The sequence below is a fragment of the Spermophilus citellus genome (assembly GCF_964194105.1).
Source record: "Spermophilus citellus genome assembly, chromosome: 4".
In the NCBI taxonomy this organism is placed as follows: Eukaryota; Metazoa; Chordata; class Mammalia; order Rodentia; family Sciuridae; genus Spermophilus; species Spermophilus citellus.
This window is the reverse complement of record NC_138185.1, coordinates 199216432-199237610: the sequence shown is the minus strand read 5'-3', so window position 1 is coordinate 199237610 and position 21179 is coordinate 199216432. Positions and strand designations below refer to the sequence as shown.

General features: G+C 51.8%; 1 protein-coding gene across 2 annotated transcripts; it reads right to left on the bottom strand.

The window, feature by feature from the left end:
* Positions 1 to 1338: 1338 nt before the first annotated feature.
* Positions 1339 to 19369, bottom strand: VSX2 (visual system homeobox 2; the record flags this gene model as incomplete). 2 transcript variants are annotated; one of them, XM_081289140.1, is made up of 5 exons in its annotated part: positions 1339 to 1721; positions 2404 to 2584; positions 13781 to 13904; positions 17607 to 17691; positions 19000 to 19369. In XM_081289140.1, 5 exons carry the CDS (start codon positions 19367 to 19369, stop codon positions 1339 to 1341), a joined length of 1143 nt encoding a protein of 380 aa, XP_081145266.1. The 2 variants fall into 2 exon arrangements, with proteins under 2 accessions (XP_081145266.1, XP_081145267.1); XM_081289141.1 differs by having other exon boundaries at positions 1339 to 1664.
* Positions 19370 to 21179: the final 1810 nt, after the last annotated feature.

The following is a 21179-nucleotide window of genomic DNA, read 5'->3' as shown; positions in this document are numbered from 1 at the left end:
GTGTTCCTATTGCTCATGCAAAAGTGAAAGGGCAGAGTGGAAGGAGCAGCTGCAGAGAGGCCATAGGTACTGATAGGCCTACTCCTCAGCAGAAGGGAGCCCTAGTCCCTTATTTCAACATGGCTCCTGGGTCTGTCTTATTCTAGTGGACATACTTCCCAGAATATACCTGGCATGGTATGAGGGCTTGCAGCTTTATCTTGCTTAACACTGGCTCCTGTTTTGCTTTCCTTTGAACCTTTTCCCCTTCCTTTCTTGTGACCCATCCATGATGCATATTTATGACTCAGTGCCATTCCAGGCTTAGGGATGGCCTGGGTCAAGTTGAGGCCAGATCTGTGGTTTCCTAGCTGCACTGCTTTTCTCCAAGGCAGCCACATGCAAACAAGTAGTTTGCTAGAAGCCCTAGGCAAAGGATGCTTTGCACAGCAAGTCAAGGTCATGGCAGTATATGGGGAAAGTTGGAATGCTTCAGAAATACAGGTACAGGGGCCAAGGACTCTGGTAGGGGACCTGGGATCCCCAATAATGCAGTGAGCCACAATATTTATGAGACGGGCCTCCTCCCTGCAGGGCACAGGACCTGGACCCAGTAAAGGTCTTATACATGGGCACATGTGCTGTTGGCACCTGTGATGAGGAGGAACCCATGGGGCAAGTTGGGCATGGAGAAGGCGGGTTCCTGAGGGTGGCTCAAAGGCTCAGGCTGAGACTTCCCAAGTTCAGTCTGGAAGGTGGGTAGCATTGGAGGGAGGGATGGAGGATGTAGAGGTAGTGTGCGTGGGCCTGCGGGGCAGTATATTCTCTACGCAGCAGAAACCCAGGCCCAGCTCCCCCAGAAGGAACAGGCTGAGGGAAGATTTGCTGAGGACTGGGGTGCTCAGGACATTGGAGCTGGAATGCAGATACTCAATCCATGTCACGGCTGTCTGGCAAACTATGTGTTGGCAGCGATGGACTTTAGGCATGTGCCGAGCAGAATCCAAAGAGGTGCGGAGCTAGGAAGGGGGCCCTTCAGAGCCAGAGAACAGAGGAAGGGGTGGATTTGGGCAGCGAGAGTTGCCAAGGGATTGAGAGAAAGGGGCTTGAGGGGATGGCCGGGGCAGCAAGTGGGCTTCTGAGGCAGGGATGTTGGGATGAGGAGGGTGCTGGAGAGTCAGGACTACATCAGGAGGTCTCAGCAGGGTCCAAAGCTGAGGCCAGAAATGACCTGTGCCTGGAGTCAATGGGGGTAATTGAGGGCCTGTGGGGCAGGTGAGGGTGGCAGAGAACCTCCCCACACCACAGGGGCCAAGAGGAACACAGTCTTGGGGCTCCAGTGCCTGAGCGCCCCTTGACCTAAGCCATGTCCTCAAGTTGTGATGGACTCAGCTTCTCAGCTGGCCTATCTTCTTCCATGGCCTCTTCCTCCTCTGCCTTCTCTGCATTCCGGGCCAGGCTGTCTGGCCCAGACACAGTCCCCAGCACTTTGGTGCTGTGCTCCTGAGCTTTGGCTCGGAGCGCTGCGATGCTGTTCTCCCTCAGTTCCTCCTGGGAGATGGCTGCCTGGGCGTCGGGGCCCCGCTCTTCCTGCTCCATCTTGTCAAGCTTGGGCAGGGCCTGGCGTTCCACCTCGGGCTTCCTCCCCGTCTCGGCTGCTGCCTCCAGTGACTTTTTGTGCATCCCTAAAAAGAATTGTTGGTATTCGGGTTTAGAAAAGCGCCTGGGAAAGCCATCTTGAACTGAAAACAGCAAAGATAGAGAGAGGCCAGAATTAAGGACAAGTAGAAAGCCTTGCTTCACACACGCCAGTCACGCAAGTCCCAGGGCTGGGCCAGGGTCTGGGGACAGGAAGAGTGGGGTGGAGGGTTGCAGGCCAACAGCGGGAACCAGGCCTACAGAGGGCCTCTCAACAAACCCTGGGCACCTGGCCCCCCCAGGGCCTGTTCTGTCCCTTCAGGGTACAGCTGGACTCCCCACCCCTCTATCCTGGGAATCCAGGTCTTAGAACCCCAAGATAATCTGATGCTCTTATCAGACTCAGGACTAGCTGGCAAGTGGGGGAAGAGGGCAAGTGGAGAGATTTGGGAGAAAAGAATTACTTTGGGGCAATGCCAGAGAAGTGGCCAAAGGGACCTAAGGGTCCCCTCAACTCCCAGGGGGCTGTTTCATTTGTCATAAGCCCATCTCTGGTCAAGGGGAAGGGGGAATACAGACCCTGGGGTAACAGCCACACCCTCCTTACAGGATAAAAGAATCCAGTCAGGAACCAGTGCAGGATGAGAGTCCCTGGCATTCATAAATTGGTGCAAGGGAGAGACACCACACCCAGGCCCTGCCTGCCTAAGTCCCCAAGGTAGTCTTCCAGGGAGCCCGCTCTCCTCACCTCAGGGGCAGGGCCCCAAGGAAGGTGCGGGATCTTACCCAGTAGCCACGGGGCACAGGAATCCATGATGCCATCCTTGGCAGACTTGAGGATGGACTCGGGCAGGGGGATGGAGTGCCGCACCATGGCCCCGTAGAGCCCATACTCTGCCATAACACTGCTCCGTCCCCAGCACTTCTCTCGCTTCCTCCACTTGGCTCTGCGGTTCTGGAACCAGACCTGCAAGTTCAGAGGAGTGGCTCAGGGGCTGTGCTTTAAGATGGTCCTTACCCCTGCCTGCTCAGTGCAAAATTTCCTCAGCAGGGTGTCCTTGCCCCAGCTCTTCCACCCCATGCTGTCCCTGAGGTTCCTCCAGGCTTGGAGGTGTCAGAAGAAGGATATCAAGTCCCGTGAGAATATGACTTTGTTTTTTAAAAACCGCTTTGTTTTTAGTCAAAGGAGTTCTAGGGAGATGGGCTAGGGATGCCTACTGGACATCCCTTGCAGGTGAACAACACTCAGTGTGTTCCTTGGTTTGCTGCTGACAAACCAAGACGTGATAGGTCTCTTGCTAATGTCACACCTCCAGTATATAAACAGAATCTCTTTCTGATTTGCAGAAGGACAAATTCCCATAGTCCCTGGACAGGTTTGCTTGTTCATGCCCAGAGGAGTCCAGGAAGGCTGAAGAAATGGCAGCGGATGATCTTGGGGGCATTTCATCCAGGTGTCAAGGAAACCGGAGGCAGGGAGGGGACTCTTCCTGGGTCAGGATCCCTTCTCTGCCCTGTCCCAGCTGAGCCCTGCCATGCTGCTTTTTTGCCTTGCATATTCTTGAGCCCACAGTTCTGGGCCTAATATGAATGGAATTTGGGGGAACTGGGTGCCATCTCTCTGTCAAGGAATAGATACAACATTCTCCAGGGTGTGAGGGGCAGAGGTGAGTAGGAACATAGGAGAGTGTGTAGGCCCACCCTGGGGAATGTTTTCCTGGCCCCTAAGCTGATTGTCAGGGTCTAAATGAGACTGGGGTACCTTGTAGGCATGTGCTGGTTCTTGGAGGAGATTCCAGAAGCCCTGTCCAGATTGGAGAGGGAGGATTTCTTGGCTTCCCAAAGCCCCTTTCCTGAGACTTTCCCCTGCCTAGTGCCTCAAGGCAGGAAGAAGCCCTCAGGAAACTGGTGGGCCTGGAAGGACCCCAGGCGTTTCTCTTGTCTTTGGGGCCCTGACCCCTGGGGCCGCAAGATGCTGAAGCACCCCAGGGGAATGGGGCAGGTGGGGGAAAGTGATGGGCTTCAGAAAATCCATTGGTTTTCTCGGCGATTTCCATTCCCTCGCCTGGCCGCCCCCACTCCCCGCCTTCCCTCGGGCCCCTCCCCCGCCCTAGGCGGCCAAGGTATCAGCTTTTGATGAAAAATTGCTCCAGCTCTATTCAGGAGGCGGCAAAAGAAGAGTCACCCCCAGGGGCAGCCCTGGGCTGATTGAAAAATAAGTTAATTTCAGTTTGAATCGATGGGCCTCAGGCACTGAAATATCACGGGAAATTAAAGCGGCTGCTCTCCCGGGAGCCGCGGCATTGACCCGCACTAATTAATGCTGGGGAGGCCGCGCTCGCCTCGCCGCGAGCCGCTCCCCCTCCCCGGGGGACCCCAAACACTTCTCATTTAACTAATTAGACGGGGAAAATTGGGTGTTAATTTGTTTAGGATTTTTTCCCCTCTTCCCCCCAGCAGCTCTCTTCCCGGCCCCCGCCCCGCGCGGGGGCGCGGAAATGAATGCGGGGCTCGCCGGCAGATGGCTGCCCCGGTCACTCTGCAATCTTCTCCGACTTGATTGCTTGATTAGGTCGTTAGCACATTAAAAAAAAAAAAATTGCTTGCCGTCTGGCGCTGGCGTGATGAGTGGGACGCGCGGCAGCGCCTGGGTAATTTATCTTTTTATACGGCAAAGAATTTGATTTCAATCTGCAGATATATGGGGCGCCTTTGACACCTGTTTAACAGCGCGCTGCTGACAGCTTAACCCTTTGCTGTCGGGGCCGCGGGGAGTTGGGCTGGGGGCCCCGCAGGGCTCCGGGTCCGCGCACTCCCGAGCTTCCCGCCGCCGCCGCCAGATGGCGCGGTGAGCGCCGGGCGCCTCGCCCTCAGTCCCGAGTCTGCCGTGGAGCTAGGCTGGCCACACCCGGCAGGGGGCGCCCAGGCAGCCCCCAAACACCCGCGCCCGCTCCGACGCTCTGTGTCTGCTCTGCAAGACCGCTTTGTCCGCGCTCGCCTTTTAGTAGACCCAAGCGTGTGTAACCCTGTTTTGACAGCTTTTCCTTTGTAAATAACCGAGAGCATTTAAAAATGGGAGAGACACGGCCTCAAATGCCCTGGGCCTCTCCACCCTGACACCAACCAGAAAGCCATCGCCGGTCCCCCACGGAGCGGCAGCGCCTTCCAACGTGCACCTTTGCCATCACCGTTTAGCACTTGCAGTTCCTGCTCATAACTGGAGAGCTGGGAAGCACAGCTGCAAAGCCTCCTCCTGGTCTGGACCCTGACAGCTTTGGGTGTGTGACCCCTTGCCAAGGAAAAGGTTTATGCAGTTTGAAGGCCTCTAGATGGCTATTCTCCTAGCACCAGAGAGTGCAGAGCTGTGAGTCATGAAGGCAGCTAAACTAGCCTTCATCTAGGCCTGGCTCCAGGCTGCGTTTAGATCTCTCCTCAAGGCTGCCTGTGTGTTCTGCAGGGTGTCTGCCCTACCCAAGGTGGGCGGTTTATGTGGGGCTTCTGGCCTGTCCCATCTCCGTATCCCATAGCACTGGGTCGCCCTCAACAAGTACCCAATTGCTTCAAGCTGCAAAATCAAAACAGACTAATATATGTAACAATCCATATAAGTGACTTCCGGTTTCATTTACCTCTTAGAGAAAACCTCCAAGAATGGACCCCACGCTGATAGAATTCCAATCACCTGATCTGACTGCAGAGGAGTGGGAAGTCTTTATAATCAAGTTGTTTGCTGCCTGATCAGATGACCTGTCCTGCTTGAGTAGAGTGCATTACAAAGCAACAAGGCCACAACTCTTTAACTGGAACCCCTGGGGCCAGGGGATGTTTGGGATTTTGGAATACATATGTGATGTATATACCACGTGGTACATATCACCCTGCACCAGCAGCACCTTATAATCACACCCATCAGTTCTGATCCCTGCAGCAAAACATAAACATAGTTATATAAATTGCATAAGATCTAGTCTGATTTTTGCCACCAAATGAGTTTTGATGCCAAATTTATGAAGAAACTTTTCGTGTCCAGCACTGTTTGGATTTGGGAATTCTGGAGAAGGCATTATGAAGTGTTAAAAAACAAATGCCCCACCTACCCCAATCTACATTGCCCTGACTTGCCCACAAGCTCTAGAGGCCTCAGTGCTGGAGATCAAGCAGGACTTTCAGATGGAAACAGCATCTTTAGGAAACTAAAACAAGGGCCCAGGCTCAGGATTCTGCTCTGGACCATTTTTTCTGGGTGTCCTAATTTGCATAGATGAATAACTGGTCTATACATCAGACTCTGCCCTCAGACAGTGTCCCAGGGGAGCAGGTGCCAGCTGGAGGCTCTAACCAGGAGTCATCCATACCCTCACTTATGGGCTCCGGGAACGCCTGGCTCTCCACGAAGACCAGATGCTACTCCAATTTACAGAGGAAACCTGGACAGCCAAAACGATTTTGTTTTAGGACAGTTGGCAGGGAAACTGGCGATGGTGCCTTGGAGGGAAGTGGACAAGGCATTAGAATTAACCCTCACTGCTCTTTGTATTTACTTTTTTCTCCTCTTCCTGGAAGCCACCTGCAGGTGTGCTGAACTTAAACGTTTACAAAAATCATTGAGGCCAACCAGTTCTGAACTTCAATTCCCAGCTCTTAAAAATTGCTGTGTGATTTTAAGTATATTATTTCACTTCTCTCACTCTCAGGCTCTTCAAACAAAAAAGAATACTGTTGGCCCTCCATATCCATGGGCCATGCATCCAGGATTCAACCAACTGTTGATTGAAAATATTTTTTTAAATTGCATCTATACTGGATATGTACAGACTCTTTTTCTTGTCATTATTGCCTAAACAACACAGTAGAACAACAGTTTACATCATATTGGACATTATAAGTCATGTAAGTCTGTACAGGAGCATGTACATACATTATATACAAATACTATGCCCTTTTTTGTTTCTATTTATTTTGCAGTGCTGGGGATTGAACCCAGGGCCTCACACATGCTAGGCAAGTGCTTTATCATTGAGCTCCATCCTTACCCCTCAGCCTTTAATATTTTAATACAGCCAGCCTCTGGTTTCCTTGCCAGGCATCTGGAGTGCCAAACAGATGCCCCTGAAACCCTTCCTGCATTTCTAACACATTCCAGGCCCTCGGGGCTCAAATGCAGGCAGAGCCCGCCCCTGTGAACAGCCTTGATTCAGAAGCTCAGAGCCTAGGCTGGAGCTGGCTGACCCATCTGTGGCTGCCTCTGTGAACACACTCACATGTTAACCCCCCTGAGTGTCCTGCTCCTCATCTGCCTGTGATATCACTGCCTGGTAAGTTTGTTAGGAAAATTAAATACTGTGTGGAATACCTGGCAGGTAAAGAGCTAGAACATGCAAGCCTGAGACAGGTGAATTCGGTGGGCAAATGTGTCATGCTGAGATTGGCTTCTCAGCAAATGCAACCAGACCCTCCTGTCTCCCACCTGTGAGAAAGAATCCTTGCTGGCATTTAGGCCCATTTTCTACTTGGGCTCTGGGTTCTGAGAGGCACAGAAGAGTCCGTTGAGTCCTCTCTCACTTGCTTTCCTGATGGCCCACTTTCTAGAAGAGATGGCTCTTCTTTCCTGGGAGTCCCAGCCAGGGCCAGAACCTTGCCTTATATGTTGGAGGCTCTTAGTCCTGGGGAAAGGGTTCAGAGTGACACCAGAGTCACCAGGTTTGGAGTCCCAGGCAAAAGTGAGCTGGCAGACTCTTCCAGCTTGGGCTTCCAGGTACATTTCCTTTCAGAGGAGGTGCCTGTCACTGCTCAGGAAGCTCAGGTGAGGAACCTCTAGATGTCAGCAGCTGATGTGGCAGGTACCTCCATAACATACAGGCAGAGGGTGCCTGTACCTCCCAGGCTGACTGGCCCTGAGGAACGACTTCTTGCCACATGGATGCTGTCTTGCTACAGGGCACACAGCTAACAGGCTAAGTCACTCCACCAGTTCTTCCTCTCACTCTGTGAGTGGCCAGCACAAAAAGCTGTGACCATGTCCCAGGCCAGGGCTCCTCTGTCCTCAAACATGCCATCCCCTGCAGTCTGCCATCCTGGCATCCCCACCAGACAACCTGCCTGGAGCTGCTTCCCTCCAGGGTCTCCCAGGAGACCGCCTACAGTCCTTCCAGGATCACACCCCTACAGGAGACATCGTGCATAATAGATGCCATTTACACATTCTGGTCACCTCACTACCTGCAAGCTCTGTCTTCAATTTTTTTTTTTTTTTTTTTTTTTTTTTGGTACTGGGAATTAAGCCCAGGGGCACTTTACCACTGAGCTACATCCCCTATCCTTTTTAATTATTATTTTGGAAGGGAGTACCAGGGATTGAACCCAGGGGCACTCAACCACTGAGCCACATCCCCAGCCCTATTTTGTATTTTATTTAGAGACAGGGTCTCACTGAGCTGCTTAGTGCCTCACTTTTGCTGAGGCTGGCTTTGAACTCGTGATCCTCCTATCTCAGCCTCCAGAGCTGCTTGGATTGCAGGCATGTACCACCGCGCCTGGATTTTATTATTTTTGAAACAAGTTCTTTCTAAGTTGCCGAGGGTCTTGCTAAATGGCAGAGGCTGGGCCTTGAACTTGCAATTCTGCTTTAGCCTCCTGAGTTGCTGGGATTACGGGCATAGGCCACTGCAGTGCCTGCCTTCCAATCTTGCCACATACCATTAGCCTAGCTTTATCAGTCACGTGGCAGCATCCATCATGTTGGATCAGCCCTTTCCTCTCCCCAAAAGGCTGGAAGCTGATGGATTGGGGCTCATTGCTGGCTGAGGTAACACTCCACCACTGCTCAGTACTTCAGTTCACTCCTTCCATCCCAGTGTGAGGCTTGAAGACCAGGTCTTGCTGCAGCCTTTGGTGACCACTAGAGGGCAGTACCAGGCAGCATTCTTCCCCACACCACTGACAGGTCAATTCCTTCCTCACCCACCCATCACCTCAAACTCCACTTTCTTCCACTCATATTAACCCACTTGCCCTATCCTGAGCCTCTAGTACTTTTACACTGATTGCATGCAGAATCACCTGGAGAGTCTTAAGACACACAGATGCCAAGGCTCCACTCCAAACCAATTAATCAGGATTGTTGGGTGTGGGCCCCGTCTGGGTATTCTAAAATGCTACCTTGAGTTGAGATGTCACCAGCCCTTTCCCATGCAGACAATTATCTTTTCATTCCTAGAATATAACTTTTTGACACCTTGATCTCTACCCAGGGGCACTCAACCACTGAGCCACAGACTGGCAGACTGCATGGTAGGGACCACTATAAAAGAAGCAAAGTTGAACGTGCTGGTCAGAGCACCCAAACCTCACCATTCCCTATCCACGAAGCTGCTAAGAGTGGAGGAGACATGGACCCTGTTCTCTTTGAACATCCATAGCTCTGCAATGTTTGAATTTTTATAACTTTATAACAGTAATAAAAACACAGTAAACAAATAAAAGAATGCATATATATATATATATACCCAAGTCTTAAGATTCTGGCAACAAGTGACCCCACAGAGGAAATAAAATTAGTCTGCAAGCCCTTTTGCCATCCCTACAGCTGACACCTGGCAGGTACTGAGGTGACCAGAATGTGTAAACAGCATCTGTTATGCACGATGTCTCCTGTAGGGGCGCCATCCTTGAAGGACTGGGAGACCCTGGAGGAAGAGCCCTGGGCATGTTGTCTTGTGGGGATGCCAGGGGTGTTGTCTGGGCAGAGACTTCAGGAGTGCCTTATCCCAACATTTATACCTACAGAGAACTGTGTCCCTGAGTCTCTCGTGGGGACTTGGCATCTTTTTTTCCCCAACAGCTCACCATAGCTCTCCAGCCCAAACCCAGAGAGCTCTAGAGAGACCTGGCCCTCCTGTCACGGCCATTCAGATTGATTATTATAGTTTGTACAGATACTGCTCATGGGATCTCATTGATCACAGTTGAGTACTGTCTGAATCCTGGTCTATTGCTGATTTTACCTTTCAGAGTCCTCATCCTGAAAATGGACAGGAGAAGAACACCTGACTCACCTGGTGTTGTGAGATGAAATCACACAAGGCACGGGAGGTACTTAACATCTGGGACAGTGGTAAGTACTTAATAAATTCCAGAAATCACAATGCTTTTATGAAGTTAGCAGTTCAGAAAAATGTTACTATTCTTAATTTACAAATAAATAATCTGAGGCTCAGAGTCTGGCTTGCCAGCAGTGAAACAAAGATGGGAAGTAGGCCTATGTGACTACTGGGGGTCCTCGGTAGGCCTCCGATGAGTCCAGGGGTCTCCTTAGGTTGGCCCCGCAGGGTGTGAGCCCCAGCTATCCATCTGGAACTGTTAAACTCCACCTGGTCTGCACCCCACTCCACCTATGGCAGCCCAAGCCTGGTGAGGGAGGTGATCCTGACAAAATTGCTTTCTGGAAGGATTCTGCCTCTTTATTTCACAGATGAGGAACCTGAGGCCAAGGGGTGCAAATGGCCTGGCTTCTGTGGGTGTCAGAGTCTGAGGTAAGAGCTGTTTTTTTATTTGTTTGTTTGTTTTTGCGGGGGGTGGGATAGTTGGTACTGGGGATTGAACTCAGGGGCCCTCAACCACTGAGCCACATCCTCAGCCTTTTTTTGTATTTTATTTAGAGACAGGGTCTCACTGAGTTGCTTAGGGCCTCACTAAGGTACTGAGACTGACTTCTAACTCACGATCTTCCTGCTTCAGCCTCCTGAGACACAGGGCTTACAGTGGGCCACCATGCCTGGCTCCCACCTGGAGAATTTCTAACTCCAAACTTGGAGCCTCTAGTGATTCCCCTTTTCTCTTCCTCCATCCCCAACACACACACACACACACACACACACACACACACACAGCTATCTCACCCAAGGCTGGGGCAAGGGAGGGGACGGGCTCTTGACTGGTAGCTGTTCATCTTCAGATGCATTGACCCCACCTAATCAGCATGCAGAGAGACATGCTGAGGAATGGGGACAAAATAGTGGAACAAGTGTCCCAGAGTCTAAAAGACTCGGTCTGAATTCTGATCTCTGTCCTTCAGTTCCTTTTCTGTAAAATGGGAATACTAGTCCCTAGCTCGCAGGGTGTCTAGGACTCAGCTGAATAAATGTAACTATCTCGAGAAGGAAACAAAAGGCATTGGTTACCACTGGAGGCCTGCTACCTGGGAGTGGGAAGGAAAACTAATTTTTTACCCTTTGAACTCATGTACATGAATTTGCCCATTCAAAAATAATTTTGTGGGCTGGGGATATAGCTCAATTGGTAGCGTGCTTGCCTTGCATGCACAAGGCCCTGGGTTCAATCCCCAACACCACAAAAAATATATATATTTTCCTTTTCATAAGTGAGGTTATTGTTATTATTTACGTATTGGTACTCAATAATTTTTGTGTATGTGGGGGGTGTGGGTGTGGGTGTATGTAGTACTAGGGACTGAACTCAGAGGTGTTTTACCACTGAGTTACATCCTCAGACCTTTAAAAAATTTTTTTTTTAATTTAGTGAGACAGAGTCTCACTAAGTTGCCAAGACTGGGTTAGAACTTGTGAGCCTCCTGCCTCAACTAGGATTGTAGGTATTCACCACCCTGCTCTGCTAATAAATAGTTTTTAAAATTATGATACAGTTAGTATGTGTGAGGTTCTGGTTTCAATACCCACCCTCTAAAAGAAGTTGTGAGACAGTACCCCCCCATTCTGACTTCAAACCACCTCTGTTCCCCAGTGTCAAGTCATAGCACAGGCTGTAACCTAAAAGGCAGGTGGAAAAAGAATGGGCTTTAGATTCAGACATGGTGACGAGTCTTGTGTCCCCCATTTCCTAGGTTGCCTTGGGCAAGTTTCTGTGCCTCTGTTTCTTTAGTTCTAAGAGGAGGCTATAGGCTGTGGATGTAGCTCAGTGGTAAACTGCTTGCCTAGTATGTGCTGGGTTCCATCCCCAGCACTGCAGGAATGAATGAATATATGAATGAATGCATACATGGAGGCTAGTGGTCTCTCCGCTACCAGTTGCCACAGGATTTAATAAGATCAGAGCTGAATCAGAGGGAGCAGGGGGGAACCTGGTACTCACTGCTCTGAACACTGTACACATATGGCTCATTGCATCTCTTATCCCATTGGACAGATGAGGACTAGGAGGCTCTAGCAGGGGAAGTTCAGCTGTGAACCCAGGCAGTGGGGGTTAGTGTCCCCAGATACTCTACCACCCTGCCTCTCCTGCCATGCCACATATTTAGAAGAACCCCTGGTACGTGGAAACTGCTCTAGAAATTCTGGTTGGGATTGTTATTGATACATGCCAAGATCTTTCCTCAGCCATCTGGTTAAACACCTGGGAGCCCGACCACTTAACCACTCACACACACATTCAGGGGTCACTCTTAGCCACACAGTGCAGAGGATTTGAGACACTCTGCCTCATTTCTCCCACATCCACCAATATCATAGCCAATCCTCTCAGTCCTGGGGCAGTGATGCTCCTTGCTCATACCCTCAGCTCCTCTGTTTGGTTCTGGTGACTTCTGACACCTTCCTTGTCTTATGGCAACTGGTTGAAGCCTACACTAGGTCTGCCAGGGCATTTATAGCAATGCAGTTACAACTTAGGGACAACCTTCCCCCAAATCCCAAGCTCAGCAAACTTAAAACTCCCCCACCCTCCACCACCACAGCCAAGCAGATTTTAGACAACTCACTGTAAGAGACAAGATGCTCCTTCTTACAGTCAGTAGCACAAATGTGAGGCCTACCAACCATGGCAATTTGCCAGACCCCACCACCACCACTACCACAGCCGCTCCTGATGGCCAACTTGGTGCTAATGGAGGACAGGCAGGGGTTACTGCCACATATCAGCTGGATGGCCTGGGCCTTGGCTTGCACACACAGTTCAAAATCAACATTCAGCTCATCCTACTAGAACCCAACTGAGTGAGAGGGGATGGTTCTAGGCCACCCTGGATAATGTACCAAACATAATCGGCTTATGAATAATTGAGCTTATTGTTAGTGTCAATGTCTAAAGCCGTGGCTGAAATTTCTCCTAGATTTCCAAGGAGAGGAAGGCCCTGTTGGAAAAGTAACTCAAGACTTCATTTCCTATACTTCGGTCCTTGAGTGAGAAGCAGCCCCCAAACCTTCAGTTCCTTCTCTGTCCGCCCTCTGCCCCTCCTCTGCCCCCAGCACACATCACACCTGGAGACACACAGGCCCTCAATTAGGGTATGGAGAGATGCTGAGCAGAAGCAGTTTCAGGAAGTCCGGACCTGACTCCTAACCTACTTCTCAGTCCCGGCAGCAGCCACCTCTGGACCACACCAGGAGAGGAGCTTTCATTTCAGGTTGAAATCCAGCTGACTGGAAATGTCCTCTGGCCCTACTCACTTCCTGCCATGGAGGCCTTGCCTAGAAGCCACTGGACTTCATCCTCTCTCAGAGAAGTAATTCAGCAGCCCACCCTGGCCCAGCCAGGGGGCTCCTGAACGTGGGAAGGCCCTACGCCCACCATAGCAGAGGGCATGCTGCTCCAGACCAGTAGCTGGTTATGCCACAGAGCTACACAGGAGAGGAGGGGCTTGGAGAGTCACACCCACAGGCACATGTCCCAGGCCACATCTGGGGCCAGATAAGGAGAAGTAATGGAACAAGAGCTCAGGGCAGGGCCAGCAGCTGCTTGGTTGTGAGAGGAGGAAGCAGCAGCTGGATGTGGTGGTGGGGAGTAGGAAGCGGGGTGATGTCTTCCTCATAGGATGAGGAATGGAGGGAAGGGAAACAGACTGGAATCAGGGCTAAAAGTCACCTTCCTCTTCACAGATACCCAAAATAGCCTGGGGCCACCTCTGGCCTCAAAACAGACATCCACCACAACAGAGTCCCTGCTCAGGACTACCCAGAACTCCACCTCTCATTGCCACGCCCCCTCAGGGAGCCTATGTCTGGAACAGCAGGCCAAACCACATCTGCTCAGCCCTTGTTTACACACAGTGCCCACCTTACATGGTAGGTGATCAGAATCCTTAAATAAAGGATCCTTTCTGAAGACATGCTCACAGGGGATGTAGGGGGGTAGGTCATGTATATCTGGAACCCTGCAGAGACAGATGACCCCTAGGGGCTCCGGGTGTTACCTGTATCCTGTCTTCAGGCAGCTCCGTTTTCATGGCCAGCATCTCCCGGGCATAGACATCTGGGTAGTGGGCCTCATTGAATGCCTTCTCCAGCTCCTCTAGCTGGTAGGAAGTAAAGATTGTCCTGAGGGGAGCAAGATAGAACACTCAGGACCTCAGAAACCAGAAGAGCCTGACTTTGAAGAGAACAGAATAACAGAATGGCCCCTCTCCCAAGGCTCAGAGACAGATCCCAAACCCAGGCTGGCTTGGCACAACCCAGTCAACATAGTCTCTGTCTCTCTGTCTCTGTCTCTGTTTCTCTCTCTCTCTCTCTCTCTCTCTCTCACACACACACACACACACACACACACAGATAGCTTAATAGTCTGGACTCTTCATTCAAGGCTGAGAGCCCACACCATCCTTCTGGTGAGGGGTGAGCACTATTTCAGCCCTGAGTATGGCTCTGGAGACAGTCTGATGTTAAGGAAGAAATTCTGAAGACCACAGAAAGCCCCTCCTACTCCCAAGCACAGAAAGTAGACCTCACCAGATAATTACTTTCCGACCTGCTTCCTGGGCTCCTCTCAGACACTACAGTTGACTTTAAATCCACTCAGAGTTCGAGGTTTCCCTGAAGGTCAGATGAAGCTTCAGCCTCAGTGTTTGCATGGCCAAGACCTGAACCCCCACCTGCTCAGCTGACCCCAACACTACTTCCTGCTCACCTGCCCTTCCTCTCCCAACACCAGACCTACCACCTGCTTAGAGTTGCCCTCAGGGGACTTTCCTCAGTCCCCTCCGGTGCTACTTTCCAATCAACCCCCACACTGAGTCAACCTCTTGGCTGAAAGTCCCATTCAAGCCTCCTTGGCCCCCGACTGAGCAGTTCCTATTGACCTGTTTTGTGTCAAAAACTGCTTTAGGGATCTAGTTAAAGCTACATTCTCTCACACTAAGAAAATGAGCAAACAAACATGCCCCAGCACATAAAATCTCACCTCCAGTAGTAGGGGGTTCCTAAACCACCTTTTTTAAATAAACCACTAAATGCCCATTTCCAGATACAAACTCTTCTTTTAATTTCACTAGGATTTAGGTGACCTTTATCCTGCATCCTTATCAACAAGCCAATAGATAGATGTGGTCCAGTTTCCACAAACTGAATTTGTAAAATCGGTACATCCCTTGCTTGAGCCCCTGGGATTGGACCCTGGGACCAGCACAGAGGGGTTAGAATGCCTCACTGCTGAGCCCTCACGCTCACCAAATGCAGGAAAACACGAGAAAGCCCCACATATTCCTTGTGCTGGTGTCCGCTTTAATATCTCAGGGATGATGCAGGGAGTGTGAGAGGAAGACAGAAAATGACTGGTTTGATTCTAAATCGTTCCATCTGTTCTCTTGAGGGGGATGTGTGGAATTCTTATGTATATGGAAAGTTTAATTCTTAAGAATTTTGAAGATCTGCTGCTTTCTATTTCTCTTCTACCATTTGCTGAAGGGCTCCGGAACTGGTCATCAAAATAAACAATCAATATATGCAAGTCCTTTTCAAAACCAGGAAAACTGAGTTACACAGGTAGTGTGACCTGGCCAAAGTCAGAGGAAAGCTGATTAGAGGTCATTGTGAGTGGCTGCCTCTACTTGGAAGAGTACCCGATTAAGAAAAAACAAAAACAAACTTCAAATCCCCCCAACTTCCCCTATTCTTGCCCCAGAACTGGACCATGTGTCATATTCTCCATAGAGGTCCTCCTTTGCCCACTATGTGACCCAAACTTTGCTCCTGGTTTAGCTAGAGTCCCAGGTCCTTCAATCCTGTTGTATCCAGTCTGAAGAGGAGCTGAGCTTTCCAAGAAGAGCAAAATCCCAGAAACTCTCCCCATCGCTGCTCCACCCCCACCCCCACCAAACCCTGCTAAACCTGGTTTGTTTCCTGGGGAGATAAAGACAACCCCATCACTCATCACCAGATTCCAGGGGCTCTTCCCCCAAATTCCCTAATGAGAAAAACTCAGGAAAATGTTTTTATTTTTTTTCCCCTAACTAAAAACCGTACCAAGGAGTAGGGGGCTTAGTTCCTCGGCAGAGGGCTTGCCTAGCTTTGTGCAAAGTCTTGGATTTAATTCCGACAATAAATAAATAAACAAATACTGCACCAGCCATCAGTAGCCATTCTCCTCTCTAATAATCTGCTGCCTTCATGCACCAGAAATAGAAACCCAAGATAGTTAATTCTGTGATGTTGGTGAGTTGCTGTTCTGCCCCTCTGGGAATTCACCAAAGCCCCCAGAGGTCTTTGGGGAGAGGGTTGCAGGGTCAGGAACCTTAAGCCCTTATACCATTCCAGTACCAGAATTTGAGGGATAATTTGAAATATCTAGGGGAACCCCTACCCCATATTCCACAGTCAGCACAGTAGCAGCAGGCTACCTCCACATTCTTGTCCTGGTTTGGGAAGGCTGACAGGATTACACACCTTGGGACCAGCAAGAGAAGGTGCATCAGCGGTGTTTTAGGAATATTCGTTGAATTTTAAAAGTATGAGGAACAGGACTAATAAAAAACGTTTCCATTTAAAATAAGCAAAGAAAGCAAATAACTGCCCAAGGAAAATGAATCCATCCAAGATAAACCAAGTCGAAGTTCACCTTCCTTCAAGCAGGAACCTATTGGGGCCTGAGAGGTCAGGAAGGGCCGTTTACAAAAATGGGGGTCAACAGTGGAACTTCCAAGGGCGAAGGAAGAGGAAGGGGCAGAGAGAGAGCCTACAAAGAGGTTTGGGAACAAATTGGGGAGAGAGGAGAAGATGAGAGGAGGCAGGGATCCAGGGAGCTCCCCAATGGGAAAATGTCCAGTGGGATCCCATTAACGACCCACCTGGACTGGGGCAAAGAAAGAGTTGGGAAAACAGCCCCGCTGGGGAGGGAGCGCAGGGACAGCACTCGCAGAAAGACGAGCAGATTTTTGCTTTTCACCCCTTTATTTTCTTAAAAAAAAAAAATATCTTCCCACGAACTTACACAAGGAGTGCGTAGCAGTGGTGCTGATGCCAAAGGGAAACCGGCCTCTGGGGGCGTGTGCAAGAAAAGGGTGATTGCTTTTTAGGACATACCCTTCGGCACCTATTGAATTTTAACTTCGTGCAAGTAATGTCTATTTAAAGACACTTAACTCTCTCCCTGGTCTGCCCTCCAATGCAGTCCACCCCACTTCAGTGGGTCTGTTGGGACCCCCCTATTTTACAGACTAGGAAACTGAGGTTCACATAAAGGTAGCAACTCTCAGAAGCACAAAATAACAGAAGCCAAAAGAATACGTTCCATAAGCGCAGATATCGCTCGAGCTTTGGGGAACGGTGGGAGCAGAAGACTGGGGAGTTGGCAGAGAAGAATGGGGGTCGGGGCCAGAGAAAAAAGGTAAAAAGGTGGGCTTCAGTGGGAGGTGGGGGCCCAATCTGCCCGCCGCCAGGTCTGCGTGGCTCTCAAAATGTGCTGCGACCAGGAAGTGGGGACCGCCGACCCCTCTCCAGCTCGGGTTTGGCCCAAGTTGGGGCCTTTCCTTTCTCCTGCGGAGGGAGGCGAAAGCCGGACCAGTTGGGGAAGCAGCCCCGCGGCGGAGCTGCGCAGGCTGCTCCGGCGACCCCTCAGCATCCTCACCTGGTGCGGCTAGACGCCATCGCCCAGGCAGATTCCCACAAACGACGCCGGGTCTCTCTGCCCCAGTACGGCCCCGGGCTTCAGCTCTGGGGTCCGCGAAAATAAGACCCGAGACCGGAGCAGGGGACCGCAGGGGAGCGGATGGACAGAAGCAGTAACTGAAAGCGCCGCAGGGGTCTTACCTGTGTCGCCGCTTCTTCCGTTTCTTAGTCTGGTTTAGAGCCGATTTGGACATTTTTCGGTCACTGGAGGAAACATCTTCGGAATCTGAAAAGCGGGTGGAGGGACATGCAGCAGAATGGGGAGAGCGCTCTGCGGCACCCGAAACCGGTGAGGGCCCCACCCCCGGCCGCCTGCGCGAGCCGTGCGGGCCTGCGGTCTCCCTGGAAGCCCTCAGGGACTCCAGTGGCTGTCCCCATATCTAAGCCCAAGATGGCCCCACCAAGGTCGGCGCCTCAATCTGGAGAATCTGAACAGATTTCGTTGCGAGAGAGGCAAAGGCCCCGGAGTCTTGGGGGGAAGGGACGGTCGGAGAACCCGGCAGCCTCACGGGGTCGTAGGGACCCCCGGGTCTGCTCTCTTCCCTGCGCCTGCAGCCCTGGCGTCCCGAGTCAGAAAGTTGGCCTGGAGGAGCGGACTCGTGTCGCCGGGAATTGAGCCCCGGGAAAGGGCTGGGAGTTGCCAGGTCGCTGTAGATTTCGCGATGCCCCCACAATGTGCCCCCGACTTGAAATCGGAGAGCCTGCATCGAGCCACTTTTCGTTGCCCTTTCAAAAAAAAAAAAAAAAAAAAGAAGAAGAAGAAGAAGAAGAAGAAGAAAACGAACGAAAAATTGGGGAAATTGCGTAGAGGGCACAAAAGCCGGTGGGCCGAGAAGACCAAAACGGTCGGCTAGGAAAGTGGCCGAGGGAGGGCGTGGCGGGGTCATCTAGGGTCCTGGGCCAGCGAAGCACCAAGATCCGATAAATTGTGACGCTTACACAGGATCCGATGGCGGCCACTTCGGCTGGCTCGGTGGCCTGGTTCTCCAAGTTCGTGGGGTGAAAAATAAACCCCAGCTGAATAATGCGGGGAGGGAGGAATGAAGAAAGGAGGAGGAAAATTGCAACTTTGGACACCAGGGCTGGGGCCAGAGCCTGCACCCGCTTCCTGGGCAGCCAGCGCGCGGAACAACATCGAGCTCCAGGAGCGCGGATCCTCCCAGAGGCCTGGACCGCATCGGAACGGCAGAGCTGGGAAGCTCCAGGCCTCCCGCAGACCCAGCTCCACGGGTCTGACATCCCAAGCCGGGGATCCACTGGGGCCCCAACCCAGCGCTGCGCCCCAGACCAGCCTGACTCAGGGTCACGGGAACTAACAGCAGTTGGAAATGCTGGGGCCCAAACCCAGCCGGCGCCAGAGCATCCTCCGGGTCCTGCTCCCGGGTCGGTTGGCTCCAGGCCCGAGCTGCGTGCGACCCCTCGGCCTGCAGGAACTTTTCCACCTGGAGGAGGCCTTGTCCGGCAGACGAGAGCCGACGGCGCGGGGTTCCCGACTGACGCCCGCCATCGACCTCGTAGCCTCGCCCGCACCTACCCGAGCTGGCCGTCTGGCTGTTGTCCAGCGGCCCCGACGCTCTGCCCAGTGGCTGTAAGTGGACGCTCTGAGGGTCGGACAGCACTTCCAGGAAGGTGGGCTGCGCGTAGAAGCCGGGAAGCCCTCCGGGCCCCAGCAGCCCCATGCTGCCCACTCCTGCAGGGCTGAGCACGGAGCGCGCAGCCAGCAAGTGCCCAGGGGCCAGGCCGTCGAGGGCAGCTCGCGGGTGGGAGCTCGGGGGCTCCTTGTTCAAGCCCAGGATCTCCTGGATGCCGAACCCTGTGCACCTGGCCGGGGCGCCCCCCGAGGTACTCTTGGCTACTGTCTCAGATTTGGGCTTGCTCAGCGCTTCCCCCGTTTTCCCCGTCATCTCCCGGTTCTTTGGAGGGGCTGAGGCTGCAGGTCTTTTGCTCCCCCCACCCCCCCACCAGGCTCCCTGCTTGGCAAAGTTGGTCCCAGGTGCCCCCTCCGGTGTCTAATGCTCTGGAGCCCCAAGGAGATTCCCCTTTTATCCAACCAGGCGGCAGCCCAAGTGGGGTCAGAGCTGAACAGCCAATCACCGGGGCCAGGAGCGATTAGGAATTCCAAAAAGCTGGCAGCTCCCGCCGCAGGCAGCGCGGAGGGGCCTGGGCGCTGCGGGTCTGAGTGCTGGTGGGCTCTGCAGAATGCCCTAGGGCAGGGACCCCAGGGGCCGAGGTAAAACAAGAATCCGGGATTCTTCCGGGAGGCAGAGTGGGTAAGGGTTCTGAGCACATCCTGGCTAGGACCTGTCCCTGGGGACAGGTACCTGGGGTCGGGTGGGAGGATGGGCTAAAAGCATAAACTAGAAACTGGGAGACCTCCGCCCTCCCTTAACTCTTAGGACGAACAGCAGCCTTAAACGGGCCCAATTTGAAGACGCCTGTGTAAAGGGGGACAAGGGAAGGGTGAGGGCTCTGGACAGTGTGGTGGCAATGGGGATAAAAGAAGGGGCCAAGATGTGGAGAAGGAAACTGTTGGAGGACTTGTCAAGGCTTGTCTCCCAGCACAGGTTATAATGCCTAATTCAGGAGAGCTGTTCAATAAATACAGACCCAATGAAGGAATGCATAATAAAGGGGTTAGGACGAGGGCTCTCTGGTGGGAAACAGAAGCTGTGAAGACTTCTTTGAAGGACCATGGACTTCTGAACATCTTCCTCGAGTAAGCATGAAGAGTGGTCTTCGTCTATTCTGCCACCTAGTCATTCAACTAATATGTACAGAGCACCTACCAGCTCTGAGCTAGAGGACCTAAGGGTTCTGCAGTAAATCAGACGGACAAGGCAAAGGGCCTGCTATACTTCAGAGTTCATTGAGCAAACAGAATGAAGAGGCTGGGACTGTTGATGTGAAGGGAGAGGGAGAAGGGAGGGGTGAGAGGCAATTAGAAGGGGAGCTGCTTTCCCCAGTTGATGGAGACCCTGTGATCACCTTCTGCACCGGAAGGGCAGCCATCGGTGCCAGCTGAAAGCAGCGGGAGGCTGCAGGAAACTGCTTTCAACAGGATGGGAGCAACTGGTTGGGACCCTCCAATGGAGAGGAGGAACGCCTGAATTCTAAACATGGCAGTGTAGCTACTGGCTTCCATGGCTCTTGCTTGAGGGCTCAGAGGAGAGGACGGTCCAAGTGCCATTAGTGAAGGTGAATGCGCCCATCACACACACTGCACAAGCTGCAGTGTATCCCTGAGATCCCACATGGGCCACCTCTAGCTCTGCTGTGACTTTCTTAAGGCTGGAAATTGTCTTGCCTGTCTTGGGACTCCTCTCTCCACTGTTCCTTGCATATAGTAGGGTTTTTTTTTCTTTGGGGGGGTGTGTGCCAGGGATTGAACACAAGGGCACTTGATCACTGAGTCACATCCCCAGCCCTATTTTGTATTTTATTTAGAGACAGGGTCTCACTGAGTTGTTTAGTGCCTCACTTTTGCTGAGGCTGGCTTTGAACTCATGATCCTCCTGCCTCAGCCTCCCAAGCTGCTGGGATTATAGGTATGTGCCACCATATCCAGCCTTATAGGTTTTAATAAAAGTTTCTTGACTGAAAAACATGTTATGAAGGGAGGTAAAGAAAAGATCACTTTCTTTGGGCAGAGGTTAGAAACTCAGGCTGAGAAGAGATTCTATTCAGGATTTTTTTTTTTTTTTTTTTGGCCAGTCA